Source organism: Aedes albopictus, chromosome 2 (assembly GCF_035046485.1).
Source record: "Aedes albopictus strain Foshan chromosome 2, AalbF5, whole genome shotgun sequence".
Lineage (NCBI taxonomy): Eukaryota > Metazoa > Arthropoda > Insecta > Diptera > Culicidae > Aedes > Aedes albopictus.
Window position 1 is genome coordinate 363,736,444 of NC_085137.1, and position 19,825 is coordinate 363,756,268.

Consider the following 19,825-nt stretch of genomic DNA (forward strand, 5'->3'; position numbering starts at 1 on the left):
AATGTGAGTTGTAGCAATGGAAAGCTTCTGCAGGGTCACTATAAACATCTGTATTACCAATTCCAAAAAATCTCACTACAGAATTCTCTCCAGTGCGTTTTTCTTTCAATTCCTGTTTGCTCCGTTTCCATTCGCAGGCTCGGCTTGATCGCCTTATTGCTACGACTTCTCCCCCTTACCGAATAAGGTTTTTGGATGGATACCTGTAACGAGACTTAGATCTTGTGTTTAATTCATGATTTGATAAAATATAAATATATTTATGTTAATTTCTAGTTTTTGTTTCTTGACGCAACCTAATGATTCCGAATCTATAAATATTACTTCATTTTTCATTCACATATTATTATTTTTCTTTTTTTTTTCAAATTAGTTATTCATTCACCATTCACACTCAACATTCACAAGCATCCTGGGGGGCCCTCCCTTGTCCTCATCATTCAATTTTCATCCGATCTCGTATATACTTTCAAAAATGTTATGTAACATGGCCATTTTATATAGGAGCGTCCTCCGTAGTTTCATTAGGGTCTAAATTGTTTCTAAATTGTTTTTTTTTTGTTTAATCCGTTTTGCTTTATCATTTCAGAGAATAATCGTTCGGTTGTTGTCATCGTTTCTTTTTATTATTAATACTCTCAATCAACAATTTATGTCTTTTGTTTGTTTGTTCAAACCTCATTTATTATGTATCCCATATGTATTAACGTTAAATAGAGCTGCTTCTTTATTCAAGAATCTCTCAAGTTATTATTTTTCTTCTTATACATTCCCCGCTATTGTTACCCGATATACCCCAATGATCCCCTTTCAAGATTACTTTGTATTTCCCATCATATTATTCCCAATATATCAATTGCCCAATTCTTCATTCCCAATTTCTATATACCCTTTTCAAATAATCATTTTGCATAGTTATGTTTCCTCATCCCAAATTACCCCTTTTCAGCTCTTCGGTACATTCAAATCGTTCTTGCATTCAAACTCATGCCGAATTGATGGACGCATTTTTGTTATAATTCAGCTGTACAAAATATCCCGAAACCTTATTTTTATTATCCTGATTCATTCATCATCCTCATTTCTTTATGTCTCTTCATATTCTCATAAAATTTATTTATTGCTATTATCATTATTTTTTTGTTTTATTTTTTATCAATTCCTAATAAGTAGTTACGATATAATATCAATTAAGTTAATTCGTATGTTCTCCAATCGTTAACCGCTTTGTTGTGAACCTTACTACAATTATATATGTTAATTGTTTATTTAATATAATAATTCAATAAATATTCCTAGCTATCCTACGCAAGCCTCTATCCTAACATATTATTCCTATGGTATTTTTTTTTTTAACAACATATTTAGTAACTAATATTTACAAAAATCATTCGTAATTAGGAAATAATTGGATTTTCAATATATACATCAATTTATACATTGACGACTATGCATAGCTATTCAATCATTATACTTTTTTAACCTATTATTGTGGACTTTTTCAAATTTGTTCCCATTTTTAATAATTGTGGTTTGTTCGCTGGGTAGGTCAACTACTGCGTATGGGCCTCTCCATTTACTTTGAAGTTTTTGACCTGTTCCTGTTGGGATTGCTTGTACTAAAACCAATTCGCCCCACATAGGTTGCCATTCTTCGGTTTTCTTGTCATAAATAATTTTACGTTTCTCTTTGGAAATAATCAAATTTCTTTTGGCGTTTTCATGCAAATTTTTAAGAATTTGTTTCATTTCGCAAAAATAGTCATTATATGTTATATCTGAATCTGTTGGAGTGTATATGGAGGTAGGAATCCTTGCCTTTCTTCCATATAAAAGTTCGAACGGACTGTATCTGGTTGAGCTATTATTTGTAGTATTATATTCAAAAGTAAAATAATCAAGATGTTGGTCCCATTGTTGCGGGTTTCCTCCGACAAATTGTCGTAAATATGTTTTCAATTCTCTGTTTGATCGTTCTACTAGATTGGCTTGTGGATGATAAGCACTTGTATTGATTTTTTTGATTTTCAAAATTTTACATGCGTGTTTAAAAAAACTTGCTCATGAAATTTGCTCCTTGGTCTGTCACCAGTTCCAACGGAGTACCGAATTTACAAATGAATTTTTCGACAAAAGTTTTAGATACAGTCTCCGCTTCTTGATTGTCCATTGGAGCTACTACCAAAAATCTTGTAAGGTCGTCCTGCATGACCAGCGCGTATTTGTTGCCCCATTCGGATTCTGGGAGAACAACAATGTCCATATATAATTTTTCAAATGGCTCGGATGACGTTGTAGTTACTTTTAACGGAATTCTGTTGGATTAACAAATTTTATTTTTCTGGCATGAATCACATTGTTTTACGTAATTCTCGATGTCTCTTCTCATGTTTTTCCAATTAAAAATAAGACCAATGCGTTTCCGCATTCGCCTTGCTCCAACATGTCCGCCTAAAGGAGCATCATGGAACTCTCGAAGAATTGTTTCGATATCTTCATTACGTACTTCAGTGCGTTCCGAATCTGCGTTATAAAGGCTTAACGTAATTTGATTTTTCAAAGCTAAAAATTGAATCATCTCAAGTACTTCAAATTGTTTAATCTTTCTGAACGAAATTAAATGAATATTTCTGGACGTTGTTATCAGCGTTTTATTTTGATTCAAGCAATTGCTAAGTTTGTAAAAGAATGTTTTGGTATTAATCATTGAATTACTTTTGCCTTCCACAATAATTCCGAATAAATTACTATCTGGAATAGAAACAACTCCATCTTCGCAAAAATCTTTCAATCCATGGGGTAAATCAATAATTTTTGAAATTTCATTAAATGCTGATCTGCTATTTAAAATTACAATGTTACAATCAGCATCAGCACTTTTCAAATTCCTAGAAATTTTCAATCGATTTACATCAATTGGATTATTCTTGGACATCTCTAAAAAATCATCATATGCGCTTGCCGCAAATGTGTCATTAGTGTGCGTGTTATTGCATAAATCGAAAACGTCGGCCATAATGGATTCCTCAACTTCAGCCTCGTCCGATATCGCATTCGTACTTGCTGGAGGTATATTTGACACCTTGTTTATGCCTCGTAGGTCGGAACCCGTGCAATTATTATTTACGCTATCATTCATATAGGTCATCTTTTGCGTTTTTGTTTTGGTTCCCTCGCTTTCATGGTCCCGGTCAGCGATCGCGCCCCCGTTATTGTCGCCAGAAACGGTGTAGTTTTTCATCAGCTGTTTGTTCGCTTGATCGCGGTCGCGGTGTTTTTGGTTGGATACGTTTTCTTGTTCTGCTCTTTTCGTTTGCTGTCGGGTGACCACAGCAATTAATTTCGACCTTGCGGTTTTAATTTCATCGGCTGGATTACTCTGCTCTTCTGATTCATTGTCTGGATTTAGCCTAGAGAGAAAATCCGCTACAACGTTATCCTTTCCTTGTTTGTATCGAATATCGCATTCCAATCCTTGCAATTTCAAACGCAAACGTGTGAGGACTGATGAAGTTTCTTTTAGATGCCATATTGAGATCAATGGTCTATGATCTGTGTAAACAATAAATCTCTGATTGTAAATATAATGACGGAAATAATTCACTGCCCATACTATGGCCAGTAATTCTTTCTCAATTGTATGATATTTTCGTTCTGCTCCAATAAGTCCCCTACTAGCGTAAGCTATGGGTCTGTCAATTGATTTTTCATTCGATAAAACTGCCCCAATAGCGTATTCACTGGCATCTGTCGTTAAAACAAATGTGTCCTTGTAATTTGGTCTCACTAGCAAAGAGTCAGACGTTAAAAAGTTTTTCAATTCTTCAAATGCTTTCTGACACTCTGAGGTCCAGTTAAATTTTACATTTTTCTTCAATAGATCATTCAGAGGTTTTCGTTTTTCTGCAATTCCTGGTATAAACTTACCATAAAAGTTAACTGTTCCTAGGAATGATCGCACTCCTTTTACAGTTTTTGGTATTGGCATTTCTCGTATAGCCTTAATATTACCATCAAGCGGACGAATACCATTTTTATCAACTGTATGTCCTAAAAATTTCAATTCGGTTTTCAAAATTTGGCATTTTGTTGGTTCAATTTTTAAATTATGTTTACGAAGAGCTTTCAAAACTTTAATCAGATTCTCGTTATGCTCTTGAATTGTTCTTCCAAAAACAATGATATCATCCAAATAAACGATTGCCTTAACATCTTCAATTTCAAATAAAACTGTGTTCATCAGTCTTTGAAAAGTTGAGGGACTGTTTCTAAGCCCCATAGGCATTCTCGTGAATTCAAAATGACCTTTGGGTGTAGAAAATGCAGTTTTTGCAGCATCTCTTGGGTCTATAGGAACTTGATAAAATCCGGATTTCAGATCAATTGTTGAAAAGTATTTGCTATCACCTAGGCTATCCAATATTTCATTTATTTGTGGAATCGGATACACAAATGGTTTAGTTATCAAATTCAATGCCCTAAAATCTACTACAATTCTATGCTTTTTGTTTCCTTCTTCGTCTAGATCTTTCTTTGGTATGCATAAAACAGGCGCATTCCAAGGACTTTTACTGGGCCTAATAATCCCTTGCCGACGCATTTCTTCAATTTCCTCATTAATTTGTTTCTTTGTTGATTCAGGGAACCTATACTGCCTTTTATTTATTGGCACATTAGTCGTTGTTTCAATTTCATGTACTGCTGCATCTGTTACTGTCAGGTGATCCCCTTTCAAATAAAATACATCACAATATCTTGCCATTATATTTTCCATTGCGTCGTAATTAGCGCTTTTCAAATGCTTCAAATCAATTGTATCTAGCAATTTTTCGATACGATTTTTACCTTGTATTTGTTCATAATTCAAATTATCTATCAAACTTAGATCTTGGTTTGAATCTAAATCCTCCGGCGTATATTGATTCCCGGCCTCTACATTCTTATTCCCACATCCATTAGTATTATATTCTTTATCAAAATGTTGATTTATGCATTCCTCGTCTTCATAATACTTCTCATAAAGGCACATATTGCATGAATAATCTTTTTTCGGTACGATTGGCTGTGTAACTATTTCATCATGTATGACTTCATCAATATCAAAATTTACTTGACAGCTTTTGTCATTGTTATCATATTGTATACAATTACTATTATCTTGTAAATCAGTCTGACAAGATTTATCTGATACCATTACGTACTTTGTTGTTGTAATATTGTTAATATTATATTCTACACTATCTGGCTTGCGTAGGGCTATGTAATCAAAGTTCTGGCTAATATATAATGTATGCTGTTTCAAAAATTCTGCTCCTATGATACCATGTACATTTAAGTGGTGAACTAAATAAAATTTTATCTTATACTTAGACTTCCCAATTATTAAACTAACTTCAGTAGATCCGAGCGTTCTTGTTTGACTTTCATTGAATCCCGAAATCAAAAACTTTTCAGATTCAGAATAATCTATGTCTGTTGCTCCGATTCTAGGGGCTGCATCCCATCTTAATATGTTTAGTTGTGAGCCTGTGTCTATCATGTAATTGATTTTTGTGTATGGTCTTTCTACAGTGGGGATATTTAACATAAATTGATTGTTGCCCGTCCAATGTATAAATACTTTTTCTTGTGCTGGAATGCATTTATCAAATTGAACCAATTGTTTTTGTGGTATGTTATAACTCTTATTTATGTTCATGGGCATCATTTTCTTATTACTTGCAGCATATAAGCGCCTTTCTAAATTATTTTCTGATTGACGGAGTGATCGGACGCAATTAACGAACCTCCGGTTATTTAGTTTTTTCGCTCATCATAGCAAATGTTATTGTTTTGAATTCCCATGTTGCGTTCATCAGTTCTGTTGGTTCTGTTGGTCCAATAAGGCATCTGGTAATCACCACGATAAATTTCTTGTTGTTCCAGATTTCTATAATTGTTGAAACTTCCCTCATGCACTATTTCGGACTGGTTGAATCTACTTTTATCGTAATGAAAGTTGTGGTCGATACCTAGTGGATTACTGAATCTCTGTTCTTCATTTTGTTGCCTGTAAGATTCTGCAATGTGGGAATCCATCAATCTCTGTTCGGCGCGCTCTTGTTGTTCTACCTCGATGCATTCTTCTTGTAGGTAATCTACCAAATCCTCCAATGACTCTTCTTTCTTCGTTTTTGCAAAAAAAATCAAATTTCTATCTTTCAAGCCCGCTAGAAAATGTGTTCTTAAATGTCTTTGAGCGTATGACTCAATTGTAGAATTTTTAATATAATCTTTTTCGAATTCATCAATATTCCTCTTAAGTTGAAGAACGCGATCTTTGTAGTTTTTAAAACTTTCACACTTGCCTTGTTCAAGGGTCTCTATTTTATTAAACAGTTCTTCCAATTGTAAACTAATTCCGAATTCTTTTTGGAGATTATCTTTCACTTTATCCCAAGTATTTGCAAGAATGTTTTTAAATTTTAACGCTGCTGGACCTTTAAGTTTCGACAGTGCAATTTGAATGAGTATGGTTTCTGCATTTTTCCTTTCACTAGCATCAGTTATCCGTTTTATGGGTTTCAAAAAACAATTAATTTGATATATGAAAGCATCTAATTCACACGCACTACCATGAAATTCTGGAATACACTGTATAGCAAAATTTATTGGAAATTCAAACCTAGCGTTGTTCGCTCCACTATTGTTGCCTATTTCATCCATTGTATTAGTGGTCATTTTTATGTTGATATTTTTACTGATTTTTTTTTTTCAAATTAACACGACCTTATTATCGCCGGTCTGCTGCATATTTACAAAATTATTATTATTTTTTTGTTTTGATTGATTCCATTCCATTGTAATGCTAGCTTACATCTGAAAATCATGTTTAGTGTAAAATTATGCCCTAAGTTTGAAAGCATAAGGGAAAAAAATACAGTAGAGCTGAAAATATTTTCGATATCCCGTACAAAGCTGGCGATTTTGAATCAACATTGCTATAACTGATAAAGATTTTTTTTTTTTTGAAAGAAAAATACAAATCTTGTTTTATTTATTGAATATTTTGCTACAATTTAAGGAGATTGTTCCCAACACTCATCAATATCTAATCTGACGAGAAAAAAAAAAAAATAATTAGATATTCAAAACATATTACATTCAGCTTCCTATTATTGCAAAAAAAGATATTTAAATTTGGTGAATTGTAACTTGAGATATTTGAATTTTAGTAAATTCTAAAAAAAAACTTGGTTGCGATTGTCTCGTATAATAAAAAAACTGTACTTCTTAGTTTTCTTATTTTAAACACGGTCTCAAAATCAGCACGTAATTATGCATCAATAATTTTAATCGTTAACAGAAGTCCGCGACTTTCCTTTGATTTTGTTAACTAGTGTTATTTGTTCGTATTTTTCATCCACTTGTTCTTCTTGAAATCATTATTCTTGTTATATTTTTCCATTATTTATTGAAAATCAGTATGATTTCCTTTTTTTTTTTAATAAATTTTTGAATAACTTCTTTATTTTTCCCACAACAGTATTTCAATAAAAATGTTTTTGTATAAATCGTAAAAAAAAAATTTATCATTTCAAACCAACTCACAAAAAATATAAACCATCTCAAAACACTTAATCATTTAAAAGGTTAATACTCACGATACCCTCAAATAATGCAGGCTGAATGATGTCCATTGGTCCAGACACTCGGTTCCATGCACAGGTTGTTGCGTTGCCATTTCCAATTCGGTGCTACGTTGTATTCCACTATCACTAGCGCTGCCACGAATTTCATCTTTTCCATCCAGTCTGTAACATTGTTTTCTTCTTAATTGTTCAAAACTGTTCAATGTTTATGGTTGGCACTGATTCTGACACTGATTTCTTCTTCCAGTCAGAAAATTGGCGTCCCGCTGTTCTAATTAGCGAACAGTTTTTCGCTGTCACCATATTGAAGCGCCCTGTACCGTCCAGAGGCTGCATTAAACACTACACGGAATGTGATATCTTTCATTTCATTACAGTCCGACGATCTTTTTAATAAACTATATTGAAGTATCACAAACCATCACTTATCTTATATTACAACGATTCACTTTTTCTTACATCACCTTGACATTTTCTGTATTTCTTCATCGAACTACTAAGTTTAATAATCTATAGACACTTCTAGCTTCTTCTTGACCAACTACTAAGTCCTACCTACAGCCTTAGGACAGTATCTAGAGGTGTCCCACATGGGAGCTCAAGACTTATCCGATGTGCTGCCTGCGTTAACGTTGTCACCGAACTCCCCGACTACTGGCCCTCAACGACTGACCCCGACTGAAGCCAAAGCCTCCGTATTTATAGCCTCAATTTCCTAGCAATACCCGAAGCAGCTTGGGCGTGTCTAAAACTCCTACGATCATTCTCGTCTTGCCGAAGATGTCACGATAATTCCTAACAATGCCCGAACCAACTTGGGCGTATCCAAAACCCTACCAAATGAAAATACTAATAAGTCCAAAACCTAGACCTCTACCTATCCTACTTGTCCTCATCGTGATTAAAATCCTTCTCTTCTTGAGAACATCACGACTCTTCTATCTTGGGCGTTTCCCAAGCCCTACCAAGAATATTAATGCCAACGAAAAACTTAAATCTCCTAACCACGCCTGACTTGGGCGTGTTCGCACAAAACCTACTGAGAATCTTTACACCAAGGCCTACATCTTCTAGCCCCGCCTCACTTGAGCGTATACAAGGCTTGGGTGTGTGAAAGAATTGACCCCCACCATCGACGTCATTATCATTCTCCCCATCATCATCATCGTCACCATCATCATCCTCATCGTCTTTCGGAATTGGCACCCAATTCTTCAAAACAAAGCAACCGCCTTGTTATTCAAATGTACCCTTGCTTGTGCACAATGAACCCTAGCCGGGTCCCGGCCACGGATGTTGGTTGAAATTGTACTCCAACATTTTTTTCATTCGGTTTACTTGAAGACAAAACAAATCCAGTGCAAACAAGCCAGGCGCCCTATGCGGCCAATACGGTGTCGATTTCAGAACATTCCAGCTAAGGTTCACCTGAGTTCAGAACCTTACCCGGCCAATTCGGCGCCTTGATTTCGAAACAAAAATAAACAATCTTTGTTCCAGCGCGATCAATATGATGTCGCGGTTCCATATCATTCTTTCGGGTTTATTACCCATCGTTGTCCCAAGCGTAATTGAAATTGCATCACACCGACTGGACCTAACGCGTTGCAACACGATCGCACCCGGCCACCACCGGACGATGATGGGTTATAAAAACTAGGTCAATAACGAATGGTGCGATTTTCGTTGCTTTCAATATGCCGCGCGTGAGGTAGGTAGACCCTACTATGAAAATTGAATCTAAAATCCCCCCCGGGCAGCTGTTGGGAATGTGGGGTGAAAATGCATTTTTGTTTCAGTTGAATTGACTTTGAATATCGGAGTGCGTGGGAATATTTAGGTCTATGCACTGTGACTGATAGCCAAAAAACACCGAGTTTCCGTAACTCCAGCCAGACTCCGTAAGAAATCTGTATGTTGCACATGTAAATTCTAGTGTCCCGAATTTTGCACGAACATTTCTATTTGCAGTAAGTTTTCACTAAATTGCTTAAATAGCAGAACGTTATGATTTTGCATAGTAAAATAAATATGTATATTCTTAATAATTCAGAATTTTTACGTCGCCGAATTTTTGTAAAAATTTCTCCAGGGAGTCTTCTAGTAATTTCCCCTGGGACATTCCTGGGAATTTCTCAAAAAATGTCCTGAAAAACCCCATGGGACTCTTTAAAGGATTAAAGAGAAAATTCCTTCAGGGATTGCTACATAAGTTATGTTTGTATATCTTAATACATTGTTTTCAATATTTTTGGAGAAATGCCTCCTTATTTTTTTCAGGAGTTTTTCTATAGCATTTGTCCGAAAATTTATCAATGAATTTCTCCAGGGGTTTCTCCAAGAATATCTTGTCACGTATCTTGAAAAGATGCAATTCCAGGAGATATTTTTCTTTAACAAACATTCAGAGATTATATCAGAAATTCAGAAACTTCCAGTTTGTATGAAGAACTTGCATAACTTAAAATACACAAAAATAGAAAGATTATAAAAAATAAACTTTAAGAACCATTCCAGAAATTATTGCTTAAATTTCTACCTAAAGGATTACTCCATTTTTTCAGGGTTTTTTTTTTAAATTCCTCTAGAAATCATTAAATGATTTTTCTGGAAAGTTGCTACAGGAATTTATCCAATAGTTCCTTGAGGTATTGCTCCAGACACTGTGCTTTGGATTTGTTCAAACCTTTCTTCAGGATTTTTTTTTCTTTTTTTTCCAAAAGATTCTCACAACAATTGCTGCAGAACTTCAACTAATAAGCATTTTCCAAAGATGTTTCAAAGAATGTTTGAAGAGGGTTCTCCATTTTTTTTTTAATTTCTTTATTGGTTTTCTAACGAATTCTTCCAAGTAATCTCCTCATAATCTGCACGAGATTTTTTTTTTCGATGAATCTTTCAGAAGTACCGTAATCCGGGGTAACATTGATCAGAATTTTCGATCTTTCTTGAATAATTCTCTTGTTAAAGGTAATGTTACATGTTTTATATTTTTAAAACAAGTACTGGCCCTCTGATTATGTGTTAAACTACTCGAAAAAGTATTGCAAAACTTATAAACATGTTTAAATAGACTTTTTAATCTAATTTTTGATTTTGTTGATTTGGGGTAACATTGATCATGTCAGTGATCAATGTTCGATTGTATTGAAAATATCCTCATTTACTAAATTCGGGGTCGCTGATCTCGAATATGTTGTCCAAATTCTTACAAATTATGTACTTTTTGAGTTATTTTAAGATTAAATTCCTCCAAACCGCGAATAACGCCTAAAGGTAGCCAATTGCTTAAAGATTTGATAGCTTACTTTAAGTAAATTGTATATTTTACTGAAAAAGAGCATTTCCATAAAAGTTTCGTTCATTAAATCCAACTCTAGGATATCATATTGAAATAATACAGTGATTTCGAATCTCATATTGTATCTAGTATTCATGCCATGCATGAATGTTTGATCATGTATCTCATTGCGTTACGCAACACAGTTATGGAAAAATCGATTTATTTCATTGTTTGTGAAATTCAATTTTCAAGAATTACATGTCATTTAATAGCTAAATAACAGCTGATTACGATATACCATTCGATAGCAGAAACTGGTTCAATGTAAAATGCTTGTTTTAACATTTCATGAGGTCGGTTAAGCAGATCAATGTTACCCCGCTGATCAATGATACCCCGTTTTACGGTACCTCCAGCAGTTCTTCCAAAGATCCCTTCAGCAATCCTCCAGGGAATCTTTAAAAATTCAATGAAGGATTTCTTAAAAAAATCACAAGTGCCTTTGTCTAGAATGCCTGCATTTTTTAAGAGATTTCTCAAGAAATTCCTCCATGGATTTTCCAGGGTTTACTTCAGAAATATCTCAAGAATTCTTTCATTGATAGAGTTACTCCAGAAACAAGTTTTTTTTTTAAATTTCTTCTAAAAAACACGAAGGAGTTTCTGCACCAATCACTTAACGAATGTCTCAAAAAAATCTTGGAGAACCTGGGAAGAGTTTTCGAACAAATCCCTTTAGGATTTGTGAATAATTTACTTGAAGAATTTCAGAATTTTTATTTTTAAGGAAAACTCAGTACTTCTTAATTTTGAAGAAATCTCTGGAGATAAATATATCTTCACATACGAATTTCTGAAGAAATCTAGGCAGGAACTTCTGAAGGAAAGAATTAGAGGAAGTAAAGTTAGTGGTAATTGAAAAGAAAATCGTGTTAAGTACTGTTCCTTTTAATTCCACTAAGAATTTGCATCCTTTGACAGATACGTATTTCGACCTCATAACTGTAAGGTCGTCTTCGGTATCTCGTACTTGACTCGACTCCAGTCAAGTCCAGTCGAATCAAGTAAGAGATACTGAAGACGACCTTACAGTTGAGGTTGAAATACGTATCTATCAAGGGATGCAAATTCTTAGTGGAATTGAAAGGAACAGTACTTAACCCGAATTTCTTTTTTTACATCCTAGAATAAGTTTCTTAAGAACTTCCTGGGGAAATACCTGGAGAAACATTTCGGGAAATTCTTGGTGGAAAACATTTGCAAAGATCTCAGAAATAAATTCTTCAAATATTTCTTATGGAACTTCCGTAGAAATTCTTTGAATCCGTGAAGATATTAATGGAGTTATCCGTCGACAAGAAATTTTCGATATTTTTTTAAAAAGAGTGTGTAAAGTTTTTCTTGCTGGAGTTTAAGAAGGAACCCAAAGAAAAAGGATTCCTGGAGATATTAATCAAGGAATATCTTAAGAATGCCCTCTAGAAATTTCTCAAGGAATCTTTACAAGAATTTCTTTAAAAAAAATCCTTCCCATTACCGGTGTTCCATATACTAGGCGCCTCTCCGCCCTTTTCCGAAATTAGAAAAAAAAACCCTCCCATGTCGCCTTCTCTGTGCTTCAACAGGCTAAGATAGCCAAAATTGTTAAAGCGTGATATTCACACCAAAGGACCTGAGTTCAATTTGCGTTCGCAATTCTTTTCTTTTCATCTGCAAGGTAACGTTGAGAATGTTCAAAAATGTCCATCACAAATGACGTGGTTCATTTGCTAAATTCGACGCATCACATTTTTGCAAGTTGTTTTCGTACTCTGTAGTTTCCAAAAGCTCTATCGATTTTTATTTTTTAACACAATTTTATAGTTAGTAACTCAGTTGTTTGAAAGGGTGTGTCCTGGCTATTTCTTCTCAGGTTCGATTCGATATTATTATTTAAATAAACTGTCATTATTTTCAATTTTCAACGAAAACATTAAAACATTAGCATAAAGAAACCAGGTATTTTGCTTAGCATAGTTTCCAACTTTTATTTCACTTCAAGCTTAAATATTCCTTACAACTTAATATTTCACTGGAAATTCGCGACTATTGCAAATTGTCAAGCAAACAGCAATACACATAAAAAAATCAGCAAAGATATAGTTTATTTGATTTTTTCATATAACTTTTCATAAAATTTGCTGAAATACTTAATTTTGGGCGAAGGTTAAAAAGTTATCTTTTACAAGATTAAGATTTCAACGTGATAAAAATGTAAAGAAGCCTGCCCTTAACGTATGCTTATTGCATATCTAGGACGTTTTATGTTTCGTAATATTTTTTTTATTAAATTCAATTCGAAATAAAAATTTTCCTTTAATGGAATAATTGTAAATTTTGACCTCAATGTGAAAAATATGAATAGTTAAATGGGTTTGAACTCTCAATAGTTTTTATCACTTTATTTTCCATCTTGCGTGAATGTGTGAGGAAAAAAATATGTGGAGGAAAAATCTGTATCCTGATCATGAAATCTGTATTTTTTCTGTACTCTGTATTCTGTCTGTATCAACCTCTAAAAATCTGTATAATACAGAAAAATCTGTATATCTGGCATCTCTGCTCCGGAAGCATCATCGGTACAGGTTTGCGGCGAAAGTGAAAAAGGAAATAATTCCACGCTAATTGCACATTTCCCAGCAGCTGAATTGTGTGTGTGGGTGCTGATCATCGGTTACTCCACTCACCATTATTGCTAGGCTGCGGAAGGAAGACCTGGTGGTGGTGCATTGACCTCAGCAGTGGGATAATGCCCACGTACACAGAAGCTGCATTCCATTAGGAGAATGGAGGATATGTGACCGGTAACAGGCAAATGCCATTCACGACTTCTGCTTGGTTTCGACATTGGCGATGAGTAGTAACCATAGTAGCTGCCGGATTAGGTCAGAATCATAGTCTCAATTTGGTTGGGTCACTTGGCATAAAGATGTTTGAAATAGAGGTTATTTCGCATATCGGACATTTGTTGAAAGAAAGAAGGGTGCATTTCGATTATGCCAAACAATGACAATGCCAAGTAGCCTTATGTAAAGTGATCTTATGTCAAATGTCCCATTCCCATAAGATTAGCAGTTTCTCTTGGCACAAATATTTTTTAATTCTATTTTTGCTTCTTGAGAATTCATTCGTGATTTGATGAGAAATATAAATTAATTCGTTTGTTTATACGATATAGTAATCCTCAACGGTTTTACAGTACAATAGTTTGATCATGCAATTTATTTTACGTTATGGATGCATTTATATTTATTTATATTAAAACAAATATGTATATGTAATAGTATAAAGAATATGTATTTATATGCGTATAAGTGCTGAGTATAAGATAGAAATAAAGTATCAAAATACCATCAAAATGCAATTTATACAGACAACTGTATCAATAGAATGCTTTTCAAATATTGTTATTGGGCTCGTAAGTCTTGGAGTGTTTTCATTGAGGGATTATCTACAAAATGTCACTTGAGTATGCTTCAAACCATTCCGAGGTCAAAAGGAGATGATGCCAAAAGTCACTTACAACACCGATGTAGAAATATAAGTAGAGTGTACCAAAATAAGACACTAAATGAAGCTTAAATGTACTCCAGTATATATATAGTTGCACAAAGGACAATGATGATGATAGAACCAAGATGCAGTCCTACAGAAGCACAAAAGCTTCCAAAAAAACGAGTACAGAAGAACTCTTACACAAGAAAGGACACAGAAAACCGAAACAAAAAGTCAAAAATAATCGTTTGAAATTGATACCATGAAAGGAGCAAAAGGAAAGAATTGTAACACAACACAATATCGGTGGATAAGCGGCATTGTGGCGATGCAGTTAGACACAAGAGTACAACACAGAAACGAGCTTGTAGAAATGGTTCTTCTTTGGGCATCACATAAAAATGTAACAGAAGAAATAGAAAGGCAAAAAAAAATCATGAACGGGCAATTGGGTTGCTGTTCTTTTTACGGTTTCACTTGGTTCGAGCAGTAATAGAGTGAAGGAGCAAGTACATGGGGAGCTTAGAGATAGAGAGAGAGGGAGTATTTATGATGATGCAACACCAACCTTTCCGTGGCACTTGGGCACCGTTTGGCCAGGAGGTAAATTTTTTGACCACGAAAGCTTTCACAACGACAAAGATACGATTGTTGGTATGAATTGTCGGTCATTGAGCGGGCGATAGGTGGTTGGGTGGGTGGAAAACTGGTGTAGAGATAGTAAATTTACAAGCTGGGGGAGATCGGAGTAAAATGCCATTGAGACCCCTTAAGAATGGTGAGATTTATCTTGAACACATTTTTTTAGTAAAGACATTGTAGTAATTTAGCAAGTAGAGGTTTGGGTTAAAAGCTACACGAGTTTTCTTGAAAAAACATTTAATTCTAAGAAAGAATTTTTAAAATTATTTTTCGAAAATTTTCAATATTTCTACTATAATCTTTGGAAAAACATATAGTAAAAACAGGATTAAGGATTTTCAATACAAATTGAAAAAAATATCATAAAGAAATTTCTGAAGAAATTCAAAGCATAATTCTTGTTTCAATAATTCGGAATAATTCCTAATAATTCGATTATTTCGAAAAAAAAAAATGGAAATGTTAATTGCGAAAAGTTTGACTGATACGCCAGACAAAGTGGTAAAAAACAAATACGTACAGACATCAAAAAGTCCACTAGAACCTTGTACACAGAAGTATTTCTTGGCATTTTTAAAAAATTTGAATCAGCAGCTCTCAGTCAGTGGACCTATTTTTAATTTTGAAAAAAAAATTGTTTTTCGGTTTATGTAATGTTAACTAAATTGTTCATCAGAAGGAGCACTTTACTTCGATCTCTCCCGACGCTTTTCCCCATTATTGTTGTGTTTGCAGAGGTGGTGGCAGGCGGTTAAGATTTGGAACAAGATGTAGGAAAACGGTGGAGGTGCTGCTGAGATGATATTTTTATACTCTGTGTGGTAAAGAAAGCGAAGCAGTGAGCGTTGGTACAAAGAATAAAGGATATGTTGTAGGGAGGGGGGACAAGTTTCATGTGGTGCATGTGTTCTGTATATTTGCTGTTGTCATAGAGATCGTAGATGCTCTACTGCTGCGTGAGCTTCTTAACCCCCGCCCCACCCAGAGATAACAATAACAGCTCAACCAGAAAACGGAAAATCTCGACCAAAAAAGGCACAACAATGGGACATTGAAGCGAAAATGTTGTCAATATGAGTTTCGCAGACTTGATTTCACCGAGAAGTGCTGCTTACGATGGCGATGATACCTTCGGCGGTGACGACGGGAAGGAGCAAACTCTGACATCTATGCTGCAATGGAGGTTTTGTGGGACACGACACCCGGGGATGGGCGAGAGATGATGCCAGTCAAGTTTATGGGGATCGTCGTCGTCGTCGTCGTCGTCGTTGGATCGTTTCCTCTAGTACGGTTGGAGGAGCAATCCCGGAAAATGTCACAACAGAAGCTCAAAATGGCTGGACAACAATGGAAAGTGACGACGGACGATGACGGCGCGGTGTCGTGAACACGGGATGGATGAAGTGAAATGTGAGAACGTTCGCAAATGGGAACAGACGTGGCTGGGATTTTTTTCCAGCTTCTATCCCTTGTTGAATGACTTTTTAAATTCGAGTGTCATAATCAATTTTGTGTTCCGTAAGTTGAAACAGTTATTGTTAATAGAAAGCGTCATGTGAGCGTAGGAAGGATAGCTTGAGAATAATTACTTCAATTCCGTTCACTTAATCGCATACATTTATTTTTGTTTCAGATTCGTTATATTTTCAGTACAGCATTTATTCAACTAATGGATGTGCTTCCAGACTAGCGATATTTCAATGAACATCAAGCAATAGAGAGAGTGAAAGCGATGTCCTTGATTCTAGTAATGCGAAACTTTCCTTATGCTAGTTTTAATGGAAATGCGAAATCTCAAACAAAACATGATTTGTTCAGCCATTCGAATACATAATTTCTGCCATACAAAGGCGACCATTGTGAAATACCGAAGACTAATTCATCAAGAAGACAATTATTGGAATTCTGTCATTTTTCAATAGTAACGGCAAGCATCACCGACGGCACCGCCGCCTGTTGAACTAAGATGGTACCTTTGTATAAAAATGGAATAGTGTATTGATGCGAGTATAAAGATTTACACACACTATCATAAATACCTTCATATGTGGTGGCGCTGCTAACAGTGACTCCTGATTTTTAGCAGTGCTGCAAGTCTTCTTGATAAAACGGGTCTTCGGAAATACCCTTCATGATCGATCTGAATTCCATTTTATAATAAGCAGGGGTAGCTGTAGAATGATCTATTGGAAGCTGCTTAAGCATAGCAATGTCCCGATTTTTTACACTTCTTGAGGCTATGACGAAGATGCATTTAATTTATTGTCTAATGCACTTTTTCAGGAAGCTACCATATGTTATAGTTGAAAAATATACTCTGCACGGAATCGAGGAACAAAACAAAAAAACAATACCTTGATCAGTTGCCGCTTAAAGGGGTTATCCATATACCACGTGGGTAGAATAATCATAGTTTTATCGACCCCTCCCACTGGACAAGCGTGAACTTTCTTTGGCATTTACTCTCACAGCCCTACTTTATGAAAGATTCTTTTTCCAGTATCTTTTTTTTCTAGTACAGGATATTTTGGGAGTTATTCCCGGGTAGAGGCAAAGAACAAACGAGGAACAAAATCATAATTAATTTTGCCATCATATCTCATTTTACCATTCTTATATTATTTATGAATAACACTTAATAGCTCGCTAAGTACAAAAAATGTTATGATTAATAAATTTGTAATTTCTGAGTTATTGTTGAATAACAAAAAAGGAATAATGGCAAAATATGCAGGAATGAATAACAGACACATAACTGCAGCATACCAAACTTAGATATCATAGCGAGACAAGGTATTGGTTGGTTATCCTGGTATTGAAAACAGCTTATTTAGGTATTATGCAAGTATCGGGTCACCGACGGAAAATACCTCAATGAGTTATAAGTTTGGTGTTGAGGACTGCTTGAAGTATTATGTAATTATGGAAAAAATCATTATTTGTATGGAAAATTCGCTAGATATTGGTATTGCAATACCTGATGTGGTTTTCATAGACTCTTATACTGGGCTCCTTAGTACCTCATTCAGGTTGCATACTTGAGTTTGGTATTCTACAGCTATTTTCTCCTGCTCGGGATCCCAAGAAAAATAACATCTCAATAGCATATTTTGCAAAACTAACTTATTTTGTTATTGATAAGTTATTTTGTCATAGAGAATAACATGAGAAGATCAAATATTGCCATTAAAAATGAATAGCTAAATTGCAAAACTTATTATTGATACAAGCGGTGGCCAAAATGTTTGGGATATGTAACTTTTTTGCCTCTCATAGAAAAGTTCAAAAAGCTGTAATTTTTTATTGAGTGCTTCAAAAATTCTAAAATTTTGACAGTTTTTCAACCTGTCATCGATACAAATTTTTGCTCAATTGGTCAATCTTTCACGAAACTAGAACCGTTCTCGTAAAACACTATTTTTAAGACAACCAATTTTTGAAATGTCATATCTCTGAAACCAGTGGTGTCAGAAAATCGCTAAAGTTCCCTTACGTAATTAATAGATAGCCTTTAAAAGCTGCAGCCAACAACGGAAAATACGAAGGAATCTCTGGAAGAATCGCCAGGAGTGTTCCTGGATACGCCCCTGGCGGAATTTTCGTAGTAACCTCTGGAGAATACTTTAGGGGGAATCCTAGAGAAATCTCTAAATTCGCTGGAGAAATTCCTACAGTGATTCCCGGAGAAATCCAATGCACTAGAGTGATTTCTGGATGAATTCCTGCAGACACTCCAAAAGTTTTTCCTGTAAAAATCGTTAAAGGAGTTCCTAGTAAAATGTAACTCCTGGGTACCCAGTAAAATTAGAGCTGGTAACTCGAGGTGAAGGTTTCCAAATTTCAGCCCCCAAGGAAATGACTTTATTATCGCGCCTAATTGAGATTTATTCCGGGAAACCCCACTATGCATTATTATTTCACGAAATTTTCCTGTAATTATCGCGGAAAGGAAATTTTTGCTGATGTTCCTTATATGAGTTAACCTTCCAGGACGCGCGCCATCAAGCAACCGAAATTGCACCGCGCTCGCGCTGTATACGAAAAGCGAGTTTTTTTGGTAGCGTTGTACTTTTTACAACAGCGCGCGCGCTGAAGGGTTAAGCAAGAACTCTTCTTGAAATTTCTAGAAAATTCTCTGAAATTACTCCCAGAGACATCGCCAGAATATACTTTGTGGATTCTTTAATTATTTATTTAAAATTTCTGAAATGCTTACAGAAAGAAGATTCTCGCAAGATTTCTTAGAATGATGATGGCAAGAACTCATCTAAAGATTCCTTTTAGTATTGTTTCAGACCGCATCTTTGTCTACCGATTTTTTTTTTCGGAAAAACTCCCCATGGATTATTTTAAGAATTCCTCCAGGAGTCTTCCCTGAGTCTTCTTCAAGAGTTTCTCAAGGAAACTCTTAAAAGATATATCTTCAAACTAATCCACGGGGTTTCCACAGAAATACTTTTCAAAATACCTCCTGGGATTGCTTAAAGTATTCTATAGGGAATTCCATCAAGGGTTGCTACATAAGTTTATATGACTTCATGTATTTCTTCAACGTTCTTGGAGAAATTCTTTCAGAAATACTGTTAGAATTTTTCCAGAAGTTTTTCTATCGGGTTTCTCCAAATACTATTCAATAAAGTTATCCAAACGTTTCTTCATGAGATGCATTTTAGGAGTATTTCTTTCACAAATACTTGGAGATTCTTTCAGGAATTCCTTTCACGTTTTCCATAAC

General features: G+C 35.0%; 1 protein-coding gene across 10 annotated transcripts in view; it reads right to left on the bottom strand.

Annotated features, from left to right (window-relative positions):
• LOC109622630 (potassium voltage-gated channel subfamily KQT member 1) overlaps positions 1 to 19,825 on the bottom strand; it is a 601,129-nt gene that overhangs the window by 287,174 nt on the left and 294,130 nt on the right. For 9 of the 10 annotated variants that reach the window (XM_062852911.1, XM_062852912.1, XM_062852915.1 and 6 more), the window contains exon 10: positions 15,017 to 15,073. The exons of the other annotated variant lie outside the window; for it this stretch is intronic. In XM_062852911.1, coding sequence (XP_062708895.1) covers positions 15,017 to 15,073 — 57 coding nt within the window. The remainder of the gene's footprint in view (positions 1 to 15,016; positions 15,074 to 19,825) is intronic. 10 annotated transcript variants of the gene reach the window in all.